Source organism: Aulostomus chinensis, chromosome 1 (assembly GCF_037954235.1).
Source record: "Aulostomus chinensis isolate RoL2024-O1b breed Wild chromosome 1, RoL_Achi_v1.0, whole genome shotgun sequence".
Classification (NCBI taxonomy): Eukaryota; Metazoa; Chordata; class Actinopteri; order Syngnathiformes; family Aulostomidae; genus Aulostomus; species Aulostomus chinensis.
The window spans coordinates 68,194,594-68,216,998 of NC_141320.1; the positions used below are offsets into that span (position 1 = coordinate 68,194,594).

The window sequence follows — 22,405 nt, forward strand, 5'->3', positions numbered from 1 at the left end:
CGTCAATCCCCAAGCTGCAGAGGGGAAATACAACTTCTGCTCAGTTTTGAGCAGGTTTTGAGACAGTTTTAAAATTATTCCCGTAATTTAAGATGCTTTTAAATGTAGCAGTTTTGAGATGCTATTAGAATCCATCAGCTTTTTTTCAGATGCTTTTAAAATCATGTTTGGAGACGCCTCTAAAATTAGTCAGATGTTTGGAGATGCTTTTAAAATCATTCAAATGGTTTCCCTTATATAAATTGAATTTACCTCTGGACCATATTAACATAACATGTTCTTCCTGTAAAAATGAAGGTATGATTTTGCAGAATGTTTAACAGTTTTATACTGTAAACTAAAATGTTAACATCAGCAAAATCTTCTGTGACTTTACGGTATTTTCCCATGAATTTTACCATGTTTGTAAATTTTCACTGAAAATCTGTGTTTTCTACAGATTACGGCTGTAAAAATTACAGTTATGTATTGTTCGTTGATTTACAGTTATTCAATGTATTTACTACGGCGATATACTATTTTAGATTTTACGGCCTTTAACTGTTACCATTTGACAGTTTTTTACCGTAATTTCTACAGACTTTTTTTTACAGTGTATGTATTTATATGTATGTGTGTATATGTGTGTGTGTGCGTGCATGTATGTATATATGTATATATATATGCATATGTGTATTTACGTGCGTGTATATGTATATATGTGGATTAAGATTCTTGAAGAACTACATATATATGTAGTTATTCAAGAATCTTAGTTTGACTTAACTTAGTGAGATGTTGAGAAAGTGTCTTGAGGTATGCAAGGGTACTTCTACATTAGTCTTTCAAAGTCTTCAAGGGTTGGGGTTTTAATCAATGCACAGCTTTTTTTTGGGTGGGGGGGTGGGACTCTCTTAAATCCCACTTAAATTAAAAAAAAAGTCTCTAAAAGCCTCCCCGTGTCACATTTGCCAGATCAGACCTCAGCTCTTCTAATCAGTGATTTGGTTTTCCCCCAGAAGCACGGCAGTGCACGTTCCAGTACGTCCGGGCAGCAGCCTGGTGCGCCACTCCTCCGAGAGTATGTGGTGAGTACCTGGTGGAGAAGTGTCTTGTCCCTTGGTGATCTTTCGCTGCTCCTAATTAAATGCTACCATCAAGACGACGGTTTCAGTAACTGTTGAAACAATACCAATTATGACATTTGTCGTTGCATCGTGCTATTATCCTTATTCTGAAATGCAAAGTGCTTTCAGGAAGAAAAAGAATGTTTTGAAGTGGCTCCTGACTACGAGCTTGAGTACCACTGCTTTATAGTTTTGTCTCAGTCTTCTGGGGAATGGTTTTCACTCTGACAAGAAACTCTGGTGTTAGTAAGCTTAGTCGACTAGTTCTAAGGGAACTTGTATGCTAACCCTGCGCCAGCCCAGAAATAACCATGAGCTAATAGAGAGCGAACCCTGAGCCAGTGTTTCTGTGCAATAAGGCTTGAGCACCCACGGAGAAGGCCCAGCATTCAGGTACGCCAGCGCAAAGATGATTGGCTAAGAGACTCCAGTTCCCCGTCTCCCCCCAAGCGTACCTATGGAAGGCACAGAGTTGTCACATAAACCTCCAAACACCAGTTGAACACTGACAAACCTTCAGTAGGAGCAAGAACATCAGTGGTGAATGAGACAAAAACAGTTTGTAATGTCCAGTAGCCATGTGAGCCAATGTGCAGATCATTAATGGCATGCATTTGACTGTGTGTTGTGTTCAAGTGTTGCAGTGTTCAAAACACCTATTACACTGTAATTTATTTGATATGTTAATATGTGGGCCTCTGAACCGTTACTGTGAGGCTGTGTTTTAATGGTTGTAGCAGGTTAACCCCAGGCTAACCCTGTCCTGACTGATAATCTTTGCACGCCAAATGATGGCAAATACTTGAAAGAAACAGATTTCATGTAGTTGTGAAGTGAAACTTTTAAACACACAACCTGAAGGTTTCAAATACACAAAGTGCCTTTTCAGAACCGAATATGAGTCATGATATGTTAACGTTGATGTGCGCTGCTGGTTTAAGCCACTAAATAAGAACCAGGAGGGTTTGGATTAAGGTTTGGGTTAGGGTTTATGTAACCCCAGAACTGTAGCATCCACATGGCTGATGACATCATCACCATCATGAAATTCACCTTCGAGCGCCGCACCATCAAATTCGGATAGTGTAACGCGTGTGCACAACTATACGTACACGCGCACACATTCTCACGCACTCACAAACACTCTCTCTCTCTCTCTCTCTCTCTCTCTCTCTCACACTCACACACACACACACACACACACACACACACACACCAGTTTATTGTTTTAATTGTGGATCTTCAGCTTCAGAACGTCAGGAGGGTCCGCAGCCCCGCCCCTCCCTCAACCCGTCAGTCTGCACCGCAGAGGGAGAGACGGGTGGACCGACACCGGGACCAGCGGAACGGCGGCGCTGATGGTCCCGGAGACGGACGTGGTTTGTGTGCGTGATGGATTCGTCTCGGTAACGTTTCCTGGGTGAACCTGATCATCGCTGCGCCTGCAGAGTGGCTCGCGCTGCTCGGTCTCTGCGTCGTCATGGGAACGGTGCTGTCCTTGTCTCCGGGCTCGCGGAAAGATGCGGCTCGTGGACCGCAAAAGCCCTCCGAGCCCCGAGAAGGGAAAGAGGAGGAGGAAGAGGAGGAGAAGAAGAAAAAGAAGAAGAAGCCGCGGCACCCCGTGCTGCTGCACGCGCTTACCTGGAAGAGGCGCCTCGTGGCCGCACGAGCCAAGCGGAAGTGCGGCAAGAAGGTGAAGCCCGCCGCGGCCGAAGTCGGGCAAGTGCAGCAGCAGGCCGCCACCGACGTCCGCCACCGCACACTCAAACTCGCGCACAGACACGGACCCATTCCGGTACCGGTACCCACAGTCCCGGACCAGAACCAGAAGCAGGCGAGGCCGGAGCCGCTGGTGTCACCGCGGAGGGTGGTCGTCCAGGTGGGTGGTAGTGGTCGTGTCCTTCTGCCCAGATCAATTTCACATATACTCAAATGTCCTTTGGTAGTTACGTCATCAGTGACAGCTGACCACGTAGCCGTACTTTATTTTTAAAAGAAGAAAATTTGGCAACTTGAAGTAGGAACTGTGGCGTTTCAGAGGCGGGGGGGGGGGGGGGGGGGGGGGTTCGGGGTTCAGATGGCCTCTCACCCCTCCTAGATCCTTGGTGCGTTTATTGACAAATTCAACACAGCCGCAGAGATTTGTTTCTACTGATTTGAAAGTTTTACAGTCAGAATTCCAGACGCTTCAGTGACGTCACACTGGGATATGTTTCTGTCACTCGTTCTTTCACCTGAAATGAAACAGAAATAGGTAAGTCAGAACAATTGTGACAAGATAAATGGAATTAAGTTGCAATGAAAAGAAATGTTAAATAGGTGTAAATATGTTTTATATTTTACATTCCTCAAAGTAGCCCCCCCCCCCCCCCCCCCGTGCTTCACATAAGTAGAGAGGAGCCACCGTTCATCAGTGCTCTAAGACCTGAAGGTCACTCAGTCCAGGAAACTGGAAAAACTTTGAATGCGTCCCCGAGTGCAGTTGTAAAAACCCTCAAGCGCCACGATGAAACCGGCTCACATGAGCACGGCCCAGGAGAGGAAGACCAAGAGTCTCCTCTGCTGCTGAGGAGGAGTTCATCCCAGTCCCCAGCCTCAGGAACCACCAGTTAACAGCTCCTCAGACTGGAGCCCAGATGAACGCCTCAGAGTTCTGGTAGCAGACACATCTCTGCACCAACGGTTCAGAGGAGACGGCGCCAATCAGGCCTTGATGGTCCAACAGCTGCTAGGAAAACACCACCAAGGAGAAGCAACCAGCAGAGGAGGTTTGTTTGGACCAGAACCACAAGGAGTGGACATGAGACCAGAGGACATCTGGGCTTTAGTCTGGTGAGTCCACATTTGAGATCTTTGGTTCCACCGCCGTGTCTTTGTGGGACACAGAAAAGGAGGAGGGACATCTCTACATGCATGGTTCCCAGCATGAAGCATGGAGGAGGAGGTGTGATGGTGGGGGGGCTTTACTGAACCAACATGGCCGCCACAGCGTCCTGCAGCAACACGCCATCCCATCCCGTCTGCGTTTAGTTGGAATAGACATGAAAATAAAGAAGAAACATTAAATGAGAAGGTATGTTCAAAATTTTGACCAGTACTTTATATATAAAATTATATTTATTTTAATCCTAAATTATAATTATCATTGTTTTCCATGAATTGTCATATTTATTGTTTTTTTAAAAAACAGAAAAATAGTAAAGCACCTTCTTATTGCTTGAGTAAGACATCAAATTATAGCTGTTAACCTGCATTCCTGAACAGAAAAGTTAGTTTCAGTGGTTAAATGATCTTCCTGATTAATTTGGGACTCCTCAGAATAACTCTGCTCATGTTTGTGTATAAAAAGGTGAATACAGGTTGATTTTCCAGGTTTCTGCTCAGAAGGGCAAACCTGGAGAGACGACTGACTATGAAGAGTTGCACCGAAGCCTTCAAGGTGCTGAGTGCTCTCTGAGACACACAGGGGAGACAGAAAGTGTGGCAAGGCAAGGCAGTTTTCTTTGTAGCCTGTTTTCCCCACCAGTTTGTCTCCAGGCTTCATGGCATCATAACAACATCCTCTGCCCTCTGAGCCTCACATCGACTGAGGAGAAACTCCATAGAAAACCTTTAACAGGGAAAAATCTGAGAAACCTCAGGGTGAGGAGGGGAGGAGGATCCCTCACCAGGAGGGACAGACGTGCAGGAGATGTTGGTACAGACAAGAAAAGAGTTTATAACACAGAATGGAGGAAACATGGAAATGTTAATAACAGCTGAAGAAGGAAGCTTCTGGAAGGGGAGGCAGGGAGAGCAAGCCAGCTTGATGGGGGACTGGATGGTAGACTGGTTCATGGGAGGGGAGGCAGGGAGAGCAAGCCAGCTTGATGGGGGACTGGATGGTAGACTGGTTCATGGAAGGGGAGGCAGGGAGAGCAAGCCAGCTTGATGGGGGACTGGATGGTAGACTGGTTCATGGAAGGGGAGGCAGGGAGAGCAAGCCAGCTTGATGGGGGACTGGATGGTAGACTGGTTCATGGAAGGGGAGGCAGGGAGAGCAGGCCAGCTTGATGGGGGACTGGATGGTAGACTGGTTCATGGAAGGGGAGGCAGGGAGAGCAAGCCAGCTTGATGGGGGACTGGATGGTAGACTGGTTCATGGAAGGGGAGGCAGGGAGAGCAAGCCAGCTTGATGGGGGACTGGATGGTAGACTGGTTCATGGAAGGGGAGGCAGGGAGAGCAAGCCAGCTTGATGGGGGACTGGATGGTAGACTGGTTCATGGAAGGGGAGGCAGGGAGAGCAAGCCAGCTTGATGGGGGACTGGATGGTAGACTGGTTCATGGGAGGGGAGGCAGGGAGAGCAAGCCAGCTTGATGGGGGACTGGATGGTAGACTGGTTCATGGGAGGGGAGGCAGGGAGAGCAAGCCAGCTTGATGGGGGACTGGATGGTAGACTGGTTCATGGGAGGGGAGGCAGGGAGAGCAAGCCAGCTTGATGGGGGACTGGATGATAGACTGGTTCATGGGAGGGGAGGCAGGGAGAGCAAGCCAGCTTGATGGGGGACTGGATGATAGACTGGTTCATGGGAGGGGAGGCAGGGAGAGCAAGCCAGCTTGATGGGGGACTGGATGATAGACTGGTTCATGGGAGGGGAGGCAGGGAGAGCGAGCCAGCTTGATGGGGGACTGGATGATAGACTGGTTCATGGGAGGGGAGGCAGGGAGAGCAAGCCAGCTTGATGGGGGACTGGATGATAGACTGGTTCATGGGAGGGGAGGCAGGGAGAGCAAGCCAGCTTGATGGGGGACTGGATGGTAGACTGGTTCATGGGAGGGGAGGCAAGGAGAGGAGAGGAGAGGAGGGCTCCATGTAACCTGATGTGTCCCCCAGCAGTCTCAGCCTGTAGCAGCATAGCTATCAATGCTTCAGAGCTACCTGCTGGAATAAGCTCCTAAATCTAGAAACAGCAGTGTCAGATAGACATCTACTGAAGCAGGACTTTTTCCCAGGTAGAATATAATTTGTTAAAGTAAATTCAAATGTAATTAAGGAGTGATCAGACAAGACGGGGTTCTGAGGAAGAACTGTGATGAGGTCAGCTTCTATTTCATAAGTGAGTACTAAATCAAGGATGTGATTAAAAGTGTGAGTGGGTTTGTTTACCCTCTGACAGAAGCCAACAGAATCAAGAAGCGACTTAAACGCAGTGGCCAGACGATCATCATTGACGTCCACATGGATGTTAAAGTCACCCACTAGAATGACTTTGTCTGAGTACAACGCCAAGTTAGACAGAAAGTCAGGGAGTTCTTCTAAGAAGTCAGAATAAGGTGCAGGAGGACGGTACACCACAGCAAGTAAGAGTGGTTTCTCTGCTTTCCAGTCTGGGAGGGAGAAGCTGACAGTCAGTGGGGCCACGTGTGCTCAGAGTCAGTTGCTCTGACTGGAACTCACATATGCGCCAAGGATGAAGCAGGAAACTGAGGTTAACTGGAGGAGATGTCAGACGCCTCAGGATCTGAAGTACTAAAGATGGAAGGAAGACCACTGCTGCTCTCTGGGCAGAGATGAAGGTTCTACATCAGAGTCTGAGAACGTCTCCATTTTGACCATCAGCAGGCAGCTGACGGAAGGAGGCTCAGAGGGAAGAACAGCTGCTAAGATCCAAACACCCAGAATGCTTTGGAAGCCCAAACACAGGCCTGTTGGTAACTGGAGGGAGGTTCTCTGGACAGATGGTTGTATGTTTGAAGTCCTTGTCAGTGGTGTTGTGTTCATGTCCACACCTGGAGTCCCGGAACTGGTGGACCCATCAAGTCTGAGTCTGGATTTGAATCCTAGTTAACAAGTTTGGGATTCAGTAGATTCAATGATTGGTGACACAAAAGTTTGACCTCAAGCGAATCGGAGGAACAGCTAGAAACTGTCTGGCACTCAGCAACAACAGAGACTGTAGGAACGCTCAGACAACAGAGCCAGCAAGAACCCAGCTGCTGCCAAGGCCAAAGGAGGCCACACGGAAAATTAGTTACTCTTAATCTCTGCTTATTCTGTGGCAAACGGAACATTTAGTTGGTTCAGATGTGAATTGACCAAATAAATAACAATAACATTTTTGGTTTTAAATAAGTTTCTGAAAGATTTCTCAAATATTTATGTTTTCTTGTTTTTGTGACAGGTGGTCTGATACATTTGTTAAGTGCTGAATACATAAATTCTGTAGATTAGCAGTAATGTGTGTTGACTCCTTTAGAAAAGAATTGTGCATTTGACAGTGAGCAACATTTTTGCACAATGATTTTGCAAACACTTAAAGTTACTTTACACATTAAAGCGGAAATGTTGTGGTACTCAAATGTTAAATATACAAAGTTGTAATATAAGTGGCATTAATTGTAACAAAGTTTGTTTTAATAGAATTTGATTTCATCGTTCTTTCTTAACTGTCCAGTCTACTAAAACAGCAGGGAACAATTGAACGTAGTTCCTGTTGCTACGTCTGTGAAGCTTTTAAAGCTAACATGTTACAGTCACCTATTGCTCTTCCTGGAGAGATATGGTCAAATTCTTTAAAAAACACAAAGAGTGATTTCAGAGAGAAGCAGACAGGCAGGTCCACAACATGTATGTGCAGATTTATTCAGGATGTCAACTGACTCACCGCAACTAAAAAAGGTCAAGCAGAAGCTCAGATGTCTGATATTCCTTTGTTATTGCTCCTGTGTCCTTGGCTCCTCTCCTTCCCCCTTTCCCTGCCTCCTGTCCTCTAGGCATCCACTGGCGAACTCCTCTGTTGTCTCTCAGACTTTCTGTGCCGTCGTTGTGTGAAATTGAGGGAGCTGCCATCCAATCAGATCGTCCTGTGGTTCAGGAATGTTGATCGAGCGCTGCTGGTTCAGGGGTGGCAGGTGGGGGCAAGTCAATTTTATTTGTGTGTCACCAAACCCCAACCAAAGTCCTGTCCTGACTCTGTCCAAGTAGAGCAGGTCCAGCACCTCCCTCCTTCAATGAACCTCCACCCAACAATTCTCCATCAGCAGCACATCCTGCAACAGCAGCCACCAGAACCTTCCTTTACCAGCAGGAAGGTGGAGCAGATCCAGGATCAGAGGGGACGGAGAGAGAGCAGGAGAGCAGGACAGAGACAAAGGCAGAGAATGGAGGAAGACAGAGAGACAGAAGGAAAGAGAGAGAGAAAGGAGGAGAGACTGATGGACAGAGACAAAGACAGAGAATGGAGGAAGACAGAGAGCCAGAAGGAAAGAGAGAGACAGAGATGAAGAGGGAGAGAAAGGAGGAGAGACTGATGACAGAGACAAAGACAGAGAATGGAGGAAGACAGAGAGACAGAAGGAAAGAGAGAAAGAGAGAGAAAGGAGGAGAGACTGATGGACAGAGACAAAGACAGAGAATGGAGGAAGACAGAGAGACAGAAGGAAAGAGAGGGACAGAGATGAAGAGGGAGAGAAAGGAGGAGAGACTGATGGACAGACGGGGACGTGAGCAGGTGGAGCTACGGGTGGCAGCTGGAGCCTCTTCAGGTCTGGAGCCTCCTCCAGCAGCACCAGGATCTGGGATGAGGGGAGAAGAAGAGGAGTTAGTAACACGTGTGAGGACAGGAGGAGGAGAGAGAAGCCCAGTGCATCATGGGGGTGCTAATTGTTATTTTGCCTCTAGCCCCCATAGATTCATAGTCCCTCTGGTACTTCTAGTCCTTCTAGTCTCTCTGCAAGCAGTCACAAAGGAGTGACTCCCTGCACACATTAAGATATTGTTTTCCTTCTTTTGATCGCATGTCCCTCTGTTTTCACAAGTTTCTCTCTGGTTCTTGTCATTGTCATGACTTGTGTCTGTACCCTGCAGGACCAGTGCTTCATCAGCCCTGCCAGCCTGGTCTTTGTGTACCTGCTGTGCAGGGAGGCAGTAGATGAGGACATCTCCTGCGAGCAGGAGCTCCATGCCACTTTCTTGACCTGTCTCTACCTGGCCTACTCCTACCTAGGCAATGAGATCTCCTACCCGCTCAAGCCTTTCCTGGTGGAGTCCAGTCGTGATGCATTCTGGGAACGAGCATTAGAACTCATTTGTCGGTTGAGTAGTGACATGCTACGAATCAATGCTGACCCACACTTCTTCACCGAAGTGTTTCAGGACCTGAAGAAGCAGGGAGGCATGAGGGAGAAAGAAAAGGAGAGGAAGAGGGAGAAGGAGGAGAAAGAAAATGTAGATCTTGATCGCTAAGAAAACCCATTTAGTTCTTTTGAGCTTGGAATGTAAACCAGCTGGGGACCTCTGACCCACTGAGCCTGAAACTTGGACAATAGTTTACTTAAGTGCATGCTGTCAGTCAAAAACTACATTATATTGTGATTGTAGTTGTCATGGTAATCACACCAAAATTCTCCAGCCTCATTTCATGTAAGTCCTTAATGGAAAGATTAATTTATGTGTTTATGACTTTGATTTTACTGGTAGCAGAGACAGAAATCCTCAATGACCCTCAGTACAGAAGATCTTCTGCTCATAGAACTACAAATGTAACAGCTGTGTTCTCCGTGAACATGAACCTCTTGTACCTGTCATCACATGCACATCAGAGACATTTGGTCTTTAATTTGAAATCCAGTTCCTGTCCACCGGAATGAAGAACACTTTAGAATACTTTCATCATCAGTGTGATGGTGTAAGAGCAGGCCAAGTCCAAATACACTAAAATGCCATGGTTTAAGACAGCTGTCAGTTACTTCCAGGAAATTTGGGATGTTGGTGATTGTAAGTGGGGATTTTGTGTGTTCTTCACATTTTTTTAAAAGTTGATCAATGCAGTTTATGGGGGTTGGACGACATCTGTCTCTGTTGTCGGCGAGCTGAATGTATTAAACCTGACTTTTTTTGTACAAAAACGAACAAACAAGCCGTTTTAATGTAATTAGACCCAATTGTAGGGCATGCCTGCTTCTCCACATTCAGACCTGTTGATTTTATACCTGTTTTGTTTTGTTGAAATGCTCATGGATGGAGTGATGGTGCAGCATCCCTGTGTCTGGAATGAGGAAGAGAAGTGGCCTGGATAACAAATGGTAACTGATTAGTGTCATGAGGTCTCATTGTTGTTTAATGGCGTCTGGTTTGACTCGTGTGGAGGATCGCTTATAGCTTATCAAGATTTACATGAATCTGTAATGTTATTTTCCATTGCCATCATAATATTCTGAACATGGAGAGAGATGATGGGTTTCATGACCAAGAAATGCTGGCTAATCTGACGACTCTGATATGTGAGCATCTTCATCTAACCCAAGACTCCAGTTTGACAATAACAAAGTTTGGAATCCAGTGTTAATTTTTGCCGCATTTTCTATTTTAGTTACAATACAAAAATTCTTATTAGTTTTAGTCACATTTTAGCCTCTGAACACTGAAAAGAAAATGATGGAAGCATTCAGATTCTGAACCTGAATAGTTTCAGGTGATTAAATGTGTAAAGCATCATTTCATGTTTGTGGGAGCTCTCCATCTTTGACTCTCCTGCTGATGTATTAATTAGGAGAAGAAGTGGATTCCAACTTAATCAGAGTTGTCAGCCATCTTGCCAGCGTCATCTGTGAGGCTGAGCTTGTGTCACCTGGGAGGGATGTATCAGGACGTGGCACGCAAGGTATGTCAGTCAACAGCTGGGATGTTTTAAACACACATCGTTGAGGGAGAGCTTTTTCGATGTCCTGTCCATATCTTACATTTTTGTGTCATCATGTCTCTTCAATGAAATCACAACACGCATTACTATTTTTCAGCTCTTCTCATCTTACTCATGAAAAACAGGGATGTCGACAAGAAACGGTCATTGTTTTTTTTCAGTCAACGAAAAAAGCCCTTGATGAAGCAGCTCACTCATTTGGCGATGTTGCTGTCGCTTGCATTTTGTTGAGCCCTTCAAATGAGAAAATCCTACATGTTACATGGTAAATACTGACTGCATATTGTAAAAGGGTGTGGCCTTTTTGAAAAGATCTCCCTGAGCCCAACATGTACTTTCAAAGAGAGGATGGACTGTATGGTGCGGGCTTCAGCAGCCAGTGAAGACCAGCATCCCTGTGAGGTTAGATGGCTCATAGTTTCAGTGATGCAGCTCACAGGTTTCATTGACAACCTCAGTGATGCAGAATAAATAATATTTATAAAATGCAAGGAAGATCAGGTGGGTTATTTTGAGTGTGAAGCATCATGACCAGATCCAAACCCATCTAGGAGCTTGCATTCCAGATTGTCTGTTAGTTTTTGTTGTTTTATTCTCAGCCAATAAAAGTCTTCTCATGATTTTACTGCGCATAGTTTTACATTGTGGAGGTAAGTCTATCCCCATGTGATTGTGGTGTCAGTGTAACAAAGTGGATTTACATCTAAAACACTGAAATATTTGTTATTGTAAAGGGTTTTTAAGGCTGCTGAGCTGTCATCAATCAACTTTATCAACATGAAGCAGAACCAGTTGAAGTGCTACCAATCATCCACCTGTCATCTGGGTAGTAATGACAGTTGTGGTCCAGATTTGAGGCTCCTGCTGTGTCGTTTGTACCAGTAGCTTGGAGCGTGCCCCTTAGTGCAGAGGGAGGCAGAAGATGTCAGCAGTGTTAATTTGTTTTCACCCTAACCAGACAGAAATGATATGATTAATGGGGTTTGTTGGGTTAGTCCCAGCAGGAGGACCTGACACCCCTTAGCCAGATGAACAATGAAAGAAGACCCCAATAGACCAGATGGGCCCGACTGAAGGAAAAACCCATAGTAGCGCAAAAGTGCTTCAGTTGTGATTTGGTCACAGGTACTGCCATCCAGTGGCAGAAGAAGTGCCCCCCCGCCTCTTTTTTTTTTGACAAACATACAACATGACACAACCCAGTTAGTGCTACATAGTCACTAAGTGCTGGGTCTTGGACCCTCTGACTGATTCTACCCCAGGACAAAGAGGAGCAGAGTCAGGTTCAGTGCCTAGGTGCTCTCTGAACAATTGAGTCTTCAATTGTCTCTTAAAAGTAGAAAGGGACTCAGAAGAACGCACAGAGTTCGGTAGTTGGTTCCACCATTTGGGAACAACAGAAGAGAAGAGTCTGGCTAGAGATTTGGAGCAGCGCTGGGCTGGAAGCACCAGGCGTCTTTGGCATGCAGAGCGTAGTGGGCGAGAAGGAGAGTAGACCTGGATCAGGGATTCCAGGTAGGCTGGAGCCGTTCTTGGGATTGTTTTGTAAGCCAAGAGAAGTGCCTCGAATTTGATCCTGGCTGCCACTGGAAGCCAGTGAAGAGAAAGTTGTTTTTGCTTCGTTTTTTTTAGGGCCTTAGTCCGGAGGTACTGAAGGATGAAGACCCTATTAAGTTTGCTGGACACAAGCAAACAGTAAAAACACAAAAATGACACACTAAACACTATCACACCAAGTGCACCAAGGGCGGCGACATACATCGTGCTGGGCAGGAGGTCTGGCGAATGTCTCGGCAATAGTGCTGGAACTACAAGCATGGTGGCAATGCTAATTTACGCTACTGTAGCGGGGTTTATTTATTATTGTGTCTGATCAATGTGGACAGGACAGGCAGTTGGGATGAGCAGTGGACACATTTATTCCTGTGTGAGAAAAGCAGAGCAAGACAATCTTCAACAGGGTGTCTTCATAGAAGTCACCGCCTCTTCTCCCATCAGATCCGGAGAGAAGGAGCGACACTTTAACATGCATTTGATAATTTAAAAAAGGATGAGAATAATTAAATAAATAAAATGAACTTAAATAAAAAAATATGTCCCAGACAATATTGTACAAATATAATCACAAAAATCATACTATGGTACAACAAAACAAAAGAAAAAAAAGAGTCCAACCTCACATACTTGTGTGCGAACAGCAGAGCAAGACAGTCTTCAACAGGGTGTCTTCATAGAAGTCACCGCCCCCGTTCAACCACCAAAAGTCTGCTTTCAATACGTGACCACATTGCAACCCTAGGTATGAGAAAACCTTTCGCCTGCCAAAAGCTAAGTTACATACTACTAAAAAATAAACATTACCAAATGCACAAAATTACATGTGTACAATATATTTCACTTTTTCAAACGTTCTTATAAGCAACAGCAATACAAGAAAAATCCTATAAGTTCGACAATTTCAATAAATGAATGGAGCAAAATTCTTTACCTTCTCCCATCAGATCCGGAGAACAAGAGACCGTTCACCTTCCCATGATGCTCGTTGTGCATCAGTGGGAGAGTCCGTCACACTTATTTTTCTATTAAACGCATATAAAATACACCAAACCCAAATGTTGAATTCAATATACTTCCAAATTAAAGCAGTAATTTATCATTACATTTGTAAAACAACAAATACTTCAGTAAATTTAAAAAAACAAAATGCAGAAGTTACCTACACTCTCTGCAGTGCCTTCCAAAATAAAAGTTCTTATAAAAATAAAGGAAAAAAATAAAATGAAAAGAAACCATAATAATAATCTAGTGTAACAACATCTTCATGCTACACTACAGCGCAACAAGGAAGCGGCTACGTATATATATATATCTTGGCTATGGCTCAATCTATCGCGTATATATCTACACTGCCGTCAAGTTACCTTCTGTCGCCTGCAGTGAGGACAGGAAGTGACGCTGGTTTTGTGCATGCGCAATAAAAAACTTGGTAGGCGTTAGGGTTTGGGTAGTGAAAGTTAGAGTGTTGGATGCACAATGCTAGCTGCCATAAAATCCTCATTGCAGGTGCTTAGAAGGCAGTTGGCGTGGGCAGGAGTACCTGCGTGTGGTGGATCAGTGGCTCCTCCACACACACAAATAGCGAGCAAGAACAGGCAAAGATTTTAGACGGAGCCCAGATATGCGAGCGTCCATGGACCTTTAGAAACACAAGCTAAGATCATCGGTGCACCAGAACCAATGTTGGATTTAAAGCAGCCGTGCTAGAAGCCATGGCCCGACTTCCCAGCAGGGCGATCAGGGGAAAGGCTGACCTGGTCCCGCTACCGCAACCGGCATCTTATAGGTGCAGGCTCAGTTTGCTGCGCATTGCACAGTTTCCACAAATCAAATCGAAACTGGATCACAGATTTGTTACAATAAACTGCCTTTGCATCGAAATTCCCGCAGATTTTTGAATCATAGTTGGAAGAATGTCTGCTTACCTGGTGCTTTTGCTTCCGAGTGAGACCAAATTACTGCAGTGTCCAGGTGATGATGTACCAGTCAACCATATAACATCTATTTTTGGATCATATTTCCTGGACAGTCTTCTACAGTTTCCCGGTCAACCATAAATCGATGGTTTTTCAATCACAGGTATTTTTGGTCAACCATTCGTCAACTGTTTATCAACATTGGTGTCATCGCCAGATCAACCAGAAATAGATGATAAATCTACCACAAGAGGCGATCATAAATCAATGTTGTTTCCATGTCATAGTCAAACATCAGTTACCATCTATCTTGCAATGATGATTGAATGTTTATTTATGGTTGAAAAATCTATGTCAGCCATTCTGACGGTTCTGATGAAATAACATTAATTCAATGTTGTCTTGCTGTCTGGGTGACATGCAGATACTTTTGTGAAGCGTTTTGCTGAGCAACATGGAATACGCTGCATTCAGCTGTTATAGGCATGACAAATTCATGTTGTGGTTGACAGTGGGCCTTTAAAAAACTGTTTAAATGATGACCTGATATGTTTGTATACGTGTGTGTAGAAGTGGTGGACAATCAATTGCTTTAAAAAAAAGTATACATTTATTGAAACTTCTGAAGGGCAGATAGGGAGCACTTATTTGGATGTGTTCTGAGTAAACAATAAAACCAGTGTCCAGTACCTTGTTTGAGTGCCATCACCCATTTACTGTATTTCCACACAGTGTATTTACAGAATGTTCACCTTAGTACAGCTCAGTCCATAGATCTTCATGGGTAAGTTTTTATGTAATAGCTTCTTTTGGACAAATGCTGCCTGCCACACTGCCACTCTGACACAGACAAAAACTGTTTGTTTCCCCTCTCACACCTGCCACTCATCATGGAAGCCTGAGTCCTTATGTAGTATGAACATATATCCACATATACAAAGTAATGTATAAAGTCCTGCAAGCAGAAATACTTCTTACTACTGTAAATTTCATTCTTCTGTCTACAATTTCTTATCAGACTGTGACTGAATTTAGTATATACTTCTGCCCTACATTGCCTCACCCTATCGCCACCCCATAAATATTTTTCTAGATGCACCACTGCCATCCTCAATTTCATAAAAAAAAAACCACACACTGCAAGGGTCGCTAATATGGCAGCTCTGATCTGAATGGTCATGTCTGCCAATCAGTGCCTGGGTCACAATTCACGCGGTGACATTTCCTCATAGGAGCCCAGTGCTGCGTCCAAATTGCCAAGTAGCAACCTACGTCCTACTCCTACAACCTAAACACGGCGGCATCATTCGGACACCCTAGAAGATGGTGATGAAGCACGACCTCTGCTGGCAGAGCACCAATACTGCAATTGGGTGGACAGCACCAACGAAAGCCCCACCTGCTGGCCTGACTGTGGTACTGCACTCCACTCTGAGCACCTTTCACTCATTCTCTATTATTAAGCACATGAACACACCTTTAGTCATCAACGACTATAAATGTTGGCGCTGCATCAGACTGTTGGTGGCGCTAACTTGGCTTGAACCTAAACATGTTTTTAGGGGATGAAGAAGTCTGCGGTGCATTGTGGGCCATAGGTTGCTCCGTAGGATGCACCTGAACCGACCTACAATGTGGGCGTGTTTAGGCTGGACTTTAGGTAGCAGTCGCTCCTTACGCCAGTTGTGGTTTGGGACAGCCTCCGACCTGCTCTGAGACCGAGGACCAGACCATACGGACGCAGGCCATAAAAGCTGACGGCTGCATCCGCCGTTTTCTGTTGCTCACCACGGGTGGAGGTAAATGTGTTTTCCTATATTGCATGATTTCCTATTAGTTTTATCCGTATTTCCTTTCACTCATTCGCTCTTATTCATATTTATTTGTAGGACACACAACATCCTGTTAGTCGTGCTGCTACTTTCATGGTAACATTTACAAGCTAAACACAGCCGACACCGACACTATGCCGCTACCTCCAACCGACCCCCATTTTGCCTCACCGCAACAAGCGGCTACCTTCAGACGTCCGCCATTTCCCATCGTGGCCGCCCGGCCGCCATTTCACACCACTGCTGTAATACTGCTAGCTGTGACTGTCCAGACAGCACTTTAGGAAAAAGGCCAAGATGGCATCTGGGAAGGAGAAAAGCTCTGTGACAAGATGAGTGAAACTTAACTTTAACTTTCTGAATACTTAATTGCACCTAAGGGACTGATATGTTTACCTGAACGGATGAAAAATGAACTGAACTGTTAAGAGCTAGAACTGAGTAAGGAGAGAGGAGATTTCACCATTCCACCTGTTGAATTGAATGCAGCCCAGCTATGTAACAGCTGATTGAACATGAGGCCAGACTAAACTTTTCACCTGGCATGGGACCTCTGCACTGCATGTGTTGGGCGGACTATTAAATGCTGTTTCGGACATGAATAAGAACTTACTTCTGGAAAGCATGCATTCCTATGCACAAGAAGCCCTGGAGGACCAGATACAAAGCATGGATGAGCTTCTGAACTCAGAGGGTGCACGGTCACAGTCCTCTCCTGAAACTCCATGTCTTAAGTCACCAGCTAAAAAAATCTAAGACACTGAATAGTGACAAGGATGAGCAATCTGTGGCCACCTCTCACCTGCAATCAGTCATGGAAAAAGTTGAGAGGATGCAAGAAGAATCCCTCAGACGGCTATGGTCCCTAGAAGTAACCGCAAATACCAAGACACACTGTGACAAGCGTTACAGACTCCCTCCAATTTTTGGGGGAACAAGTGGAGGATGTGACCAAGAAAGTTGACAATCTCCACACCAGTGTCGAAACGCTGCAGAAAAAAAATACAGCGCGCTGTGAAAAATGCAACAACCTGGACGCCCACAAGAGAAGGTGGAATCTCCGGGTCGCAGGGATCCCCAAGCGGCCTGGAGAAAACGTCAAGATCATCACCGACCTCTTCAGCCAGATCTCTCCTGACATCAGTGACCAGCTTCACTTCTCCGTGGACATCGTGCACTGCCTGGGGCCCCGCTCTGAGGAGGATCGCTCCACCCGCCGGATTGTCGTCCAGTTCCTGTCACGTTTTCGCAGAGACAAGATCTGGAGGGATGCCAGAACCTCTGAATTAGTCAAAGAGAAGAAGATTAAAATACTGGAGGACTTGACACAAGAAGTTAGACACGAGGAACAAGCTGTGGCCGCTGGTGGAGCAGGCGAGGAAGGAGGGGAGGAGAGCAGGCTTCAGGGGTGCATCGGTGATCATTGACGGTAAAAGTGACAGTGAAGCACATGTAAAGGTTGTTTGGCTGGTTCTACACAGCCTTGCTGGATGGGGGTTTAAGATGGCCTTTTATTTTCTTGCTTCAGCTGTTGAGTTGGGAGGTTTTTGCTGCAGTTTTTTTTCATAGAGGGGATTGTAATTGATAGGATTGATGAATAAATATTTGCTTTATCCTCCCAATATCACCCAACCTTGTCTTTTCCCTCCCTTAAAATTGTGGGGCTTTAATGAAATTGTAATTTAACGTTGTCTGAGTTTTTGTCTTAAACCTGAGTAGGCAAGTTACAGCCGAGGAAGTCAATTAAAGAAGCCCTTCAAGAGTCATTCACTGGTCTGTCGCAGACGTGATAGCAGCTTTTGTCCTAGGAGAGGATTTTGAGTGCTTTTTATTTTGGGTTTTTTGTTTGGGCTCAGTGTGGTGTTGAATGTCAATATCTGTTTTATCTGTTAATGCCAGGAGTTTAGAAATCACTTAAAGAGAAAATGTTTATTTTTATATTGCCTGAATAAAAGGTACAGCACAATGTTATCATTTACAGATGTGACATGCTTTACTTTCACTTGTCACATGCCACATGACCGTACGCCATTTAAGTCTGCGTTGTGTGGCTTTCTTTCAGGTGCACCTCAGCGACTCTGATGGCAGGTTGGTTGTGGTGGACCTGCTGTGGAATGCCGTGTTCAGCCTGCTGGCTCTCCCTCCACACCGGCCCACTGTGTCACCCTGTAAATTGCCACGTGTCAAGGAGTGTCCCAAGGTGATCATGATGGGACATGTCTCTATGTCTTGTTAACGTGAGATCTAGGAGTGGACCGTTGTTGGATGGGCATGCACAGTAATGTGTTTTGCTAAGACATGTCACCGCATATTTCTTCTCACTTCTTTTCATTACATGTAATGGATCGTTCTTCCCCTCTTTGCTTTGTATTAGAAAGACTGGAACACCTACGGTGCCACAGTCTGTCATGCCGTTCAACCTGGTGTGGTTCAACAGTGAAATGTTGGATGCCATGGAGGAGGTTTTGCGTTATGTCTTCAGCTGCATTGCTGCTCCACTAGTTGGCCAGGTAACTATAGCACCTGTTAAATGCAAAATCCACCTCATGTCCTAACACATTTTTTCCTTCCTTGCCTTACCCTGTGAAGCGCCAGCGCAGAGATGTTGTCAAAAGGCACAGTGGAGGAAAGCAGCAGGTAGGTGTTGACACAATGTCCAGCTACTGGCATAACCCTAACCCCGCTGACATAATTAGGGCCTGAGCCAGAAGGTACTTCTGGCGAAGACCCTATTATGTTTGCTCGGCAGAGCAACACATTAGCAGCACTAAAAACACTAAAAACACACACTAAACAGTGTCCCAGGCCCCCCCAACACCCATGAGGCAACTGGGCCAGACGGCCCGGAGCCAGTTTTCACATACACACCCATTCAAAACCTGGTATTATACTGTTCTTGCTCTCAATGAGTGCGCGCTATATGCGCATAATGAGCATAATCTAATTTGACCCCCTGAACATGCATGAAATTCGCTGAATTTCGGCACAATCGTTCGGTATGTCTCAACATTCACTAATCAAAAACAAAAACGCCACAAAAGTCTCTAGCGCCACCTAGGGAGCCACACAAAAAAAAGATAATTTTTTTTAATTTCGCGCGCTATAACTCCTCACACAAAACTCCCACAGACATGGGACCAACACCGTTGGACTCGTCTCATCAAGACGAACAATTCTTACACTCTGACCCCTCACCTATCTCCAACAGAATGTCCACAAATTGGACAAAACTGTCAAAATCAGGACTTTTTTTACTCCCCGAACAAAATCTATCTCCTCCTAAACCGTAAATGCCAGGGCTTCCAAACTTTCACACATTACTCTCCCAACTGTGCTCTTCAAAAATCTTTAAAGGCTAATATACTACGCGCTCGGTTTGGATTTTATAAGCCCTCAAAGTGGGGGAGACACGTTTCACGCTTACAATGGAAGTCAATGGGGAGGCCGTGTCCTCTCATGGTACATACTCTCGAACAAATGCTTCTCACGTCTATACCATACATCGCACAGCTTTTAAAAACATATCACTGTATTCCTGACAAAAATCCCTACAAAAATATGGTATTTTGTGTTACTTTCCACCAACGTAGGCCGAGTTATTCAGCTTTTACACACTACATTTCTCTTAATCCTCCACTCTCTCCACTCCAGCACAGATCAAAGAAAGTGCAGCGGGGGAGGGGTTCTTAATGGGCCAGCTGGCAGCTCTGCTCTCAGCTCTGACAGAGATGGCAGAGATTTGTTTACTGTAGTCATGGAAACCACAATTGGCACTTCTCTGCCCTCATGTACATACTCTCAAACAAACACTTGTCGCTTCTAAATTAAAACACTCACACCTTCAGAAAACACACCATTGAATTCCTGAGAAAAAACTCTACGAACTGATGTCTTTACATTACACTTTTGACCAACATATGCAGAGTTATGACTGTGTTTGTCAGTAAAACTGCCAAATCCTCCTCTGCTCTCCACTCTGACAGAGATGGCAGAGAGCGAGCAGAGAAGGGAGGGGCTCTTAAAGGGCCGGCTCTCAGCTCTGCACTCACACTGTGCAGCGCACTGAGGCTCGTATCTCCTAAACTACAAGGCCTAGGGATTTGCCGATTACACCGTTGGATTCGGGCCGGCGATCCGGCCGCGGTTAGGCGGGGGCTCAGGCCCTAACAACGCTGCTTGCAGCTTTAATTAGGGCCTGAGCCAGTCCCTGGCGAAGACCCTATTATGTTTCGAAGTCACACTCGCCACTTCAAAAGTGAATTTGACCCCCTAAACATGCATGAAAACTCACCAAATTTGGTAAGCACATCGGGTGCGGCGAAAAATTCGATAATTAAAAAAAAAAGAGGCGCTCTACTCAATAGCGCCACCTACATACACAAAAAACCACGCCACAGACTGTAGGAATGTCCTACAGACATGGGACAAACACCATTGAACTCGTCTCATCAAGACGGATAAATCATACACTCACACCCCTGACCTAACTGTAACAGGATGTCCACAATTTGGACACGAATGTCTAATTTTGGACAATTTTGCGCCCCGAACAAAATCTATCTCCTCCTAAACCGTAAATGCCAGGTCTTCCAAACTTTCACACATTACTCTCCCAACTGTGCTGATTAAAAGTTGTTCAAGGTTAATATACTACGCGCTCGGTTTGGATTTTATGAGCCGTCAAAGTGGGGGAGACACTTTTCGCCTTACAATGGAAGTCTATGGGGAGAGCGTGTCCTCTCAGGGTACATACTCTCAAACAAATGCTTCTCACATCTACACCATACATTCCACAGCTTTTAAAAACACACCACTGTATTCCTGACAAAAATCCCTACAAAAATATGGTATTTTGTGTGACTTTTGACCAACGTATGCCAACTTATTCAGCTTTTACACACTACATTTCTCTTAATCCTCCACTCTCTCCACTCTAGCACAGATCAGACACAGTGCAGCGGGGGAGGGGCTCTTAAAGGGCCAGCTGGCAGCTCTGCTCTCAGCTCTGCACTCACACTGTGCAGCGCACTGAGGCTCGTATCTCCTAAACTACAAGGCCTAGGGATTTGCCGATTACACCGTTGGATTGGGGCCAGTGTCAAGGACGCGGCCGTAGGCCGCGCGGGGGCTCAGGCCCTAACAACGCTGCTTGCAGCTTTAATTTGACCCCCTGAACATGCATGAAATTCGCTGAAATTTGGCACAATCGTTCGGTATGTCTCAACATTCACTAATCAAAAACAAAAACGCCACTAAAGTCTATAGCGCCACCTAGGGAGCCACACAAAAAAAAGATAATTTTTTTTAATTTCGCGCGCTATAACTCCTCACACAAAACTCCCACAGACATGGGACCAACACCGTTGGACTCGTCTCATCAAGACGAACAATTCTTACACTCTGACCCCTCACCTATCTCCAACAGAATGTCCACAAATTGGACAAAACTGTCAAAATCAGGACTTTTTTTACTCCCCGAACAAAATCTATCTCCTCCTAAACCGTAAATGCCAGGGCTTCCAAACTTTCACACATTACTCTCCCAACTGTGCTCTTCAAAAATCTTTAAAGGCTAATATACTACGCGCTCGGTTTGGATTTTATAAGCCCTCAAAGTGGGGGAGACACGTTTCACGCTTACAATGGAAGTCAATGGGGAGGCCGTGTCCTCTCATGGTACATACTCTCGAACAAATGCTTCTCACGTCTATACCATACATCGCACAGCTTTTAAAAACATATCACTGTATTCCTGACAAAAATCCCTACAAAAATATGGTATTTTGTGTTACTTTCCACCAACGTAGGCCGAGTTATTCAGCTTTTACACACTACATTTCTCTTAATCCTCCACTCTCTCCACTCCAGCACAGATCAAAGAAAGTGCAGCGGGGGAGGGGTTCTTAATGGGCCAGCTGGCAGCTCTGCTCTCAGCTCTGCTCTCAGCTCTGACAGAGATGGCAGAGATTTGTTTACTGTAGTCATGGAAACCACAATTGGCACTTCTCTGCCCTCATGTACATACTCTCAAACAAACACTTGTCGCTTCTAAATTAAAACACTCACACCTTCAGAAAACACACCATTGAATTCCTGAGAAAAAACTCTACGAACTGATGTCTTTACATTACACTTTTGACCAACATATGCAGAGTTATGACTGTGTTTGTCAGTAAAACTGCCAAATCCTCCTCTGCTCTCCACTCTGACAGAGATGGCAGAGAGCGAGCAGAGAAGGGAGGGGCTCTTAAAGGGCCGGCTCTCAGCTCTGCACTCACACTGTGCAGCGCACTGAGGCTCGTATCTTCTAAA

At 45.3% G+C, this 22,405-nt stretch overlaps 1 protein-coding gene across 3 annotated transcripts in view; it reads left to right on the top strand.

Moving 5' to 3' along the window:
- Window positions 1-11,421, top strand: part of LOC147272947 (cyclin-dependent kinase 5 activator 2-like) — a 28,383-nt gene extending 16,962 nt beyond the window's left edge. For 2 of the 3 annotated variants that reach the window (XM_086202760.1, XM_086202761.1), the window contains 4 exons: window positions 999-1,067; window positions 2,353-2,985; window positions 7,862-7,999; window positions 8,955-11,421. In XM_086202760.1, coding sequence (XP_086058886.1) covers window positions 2,587-2,985; window positions 7,862-7,999; window positions 8,955-9,332 — 915 coding nt within the window. In that variant the 5' untranslated portion in view covers window positions 999-1,067; window positions 2,353-2,586 and the 3' untranslated portion in view covers window positions 9,333-11,421. Of the gene's footprint in view, window positions 1-892; window positions 1,068-2,325; window positions 2,986-7,861; window positions 8,000-8,954 lie in introns of those variants that run through there. The other variant, XM_086202763.1, reaches the window with a different exon arrangement.
- Window positions 11,422-22,405: the final 10,984 nt, after the last annotated feature.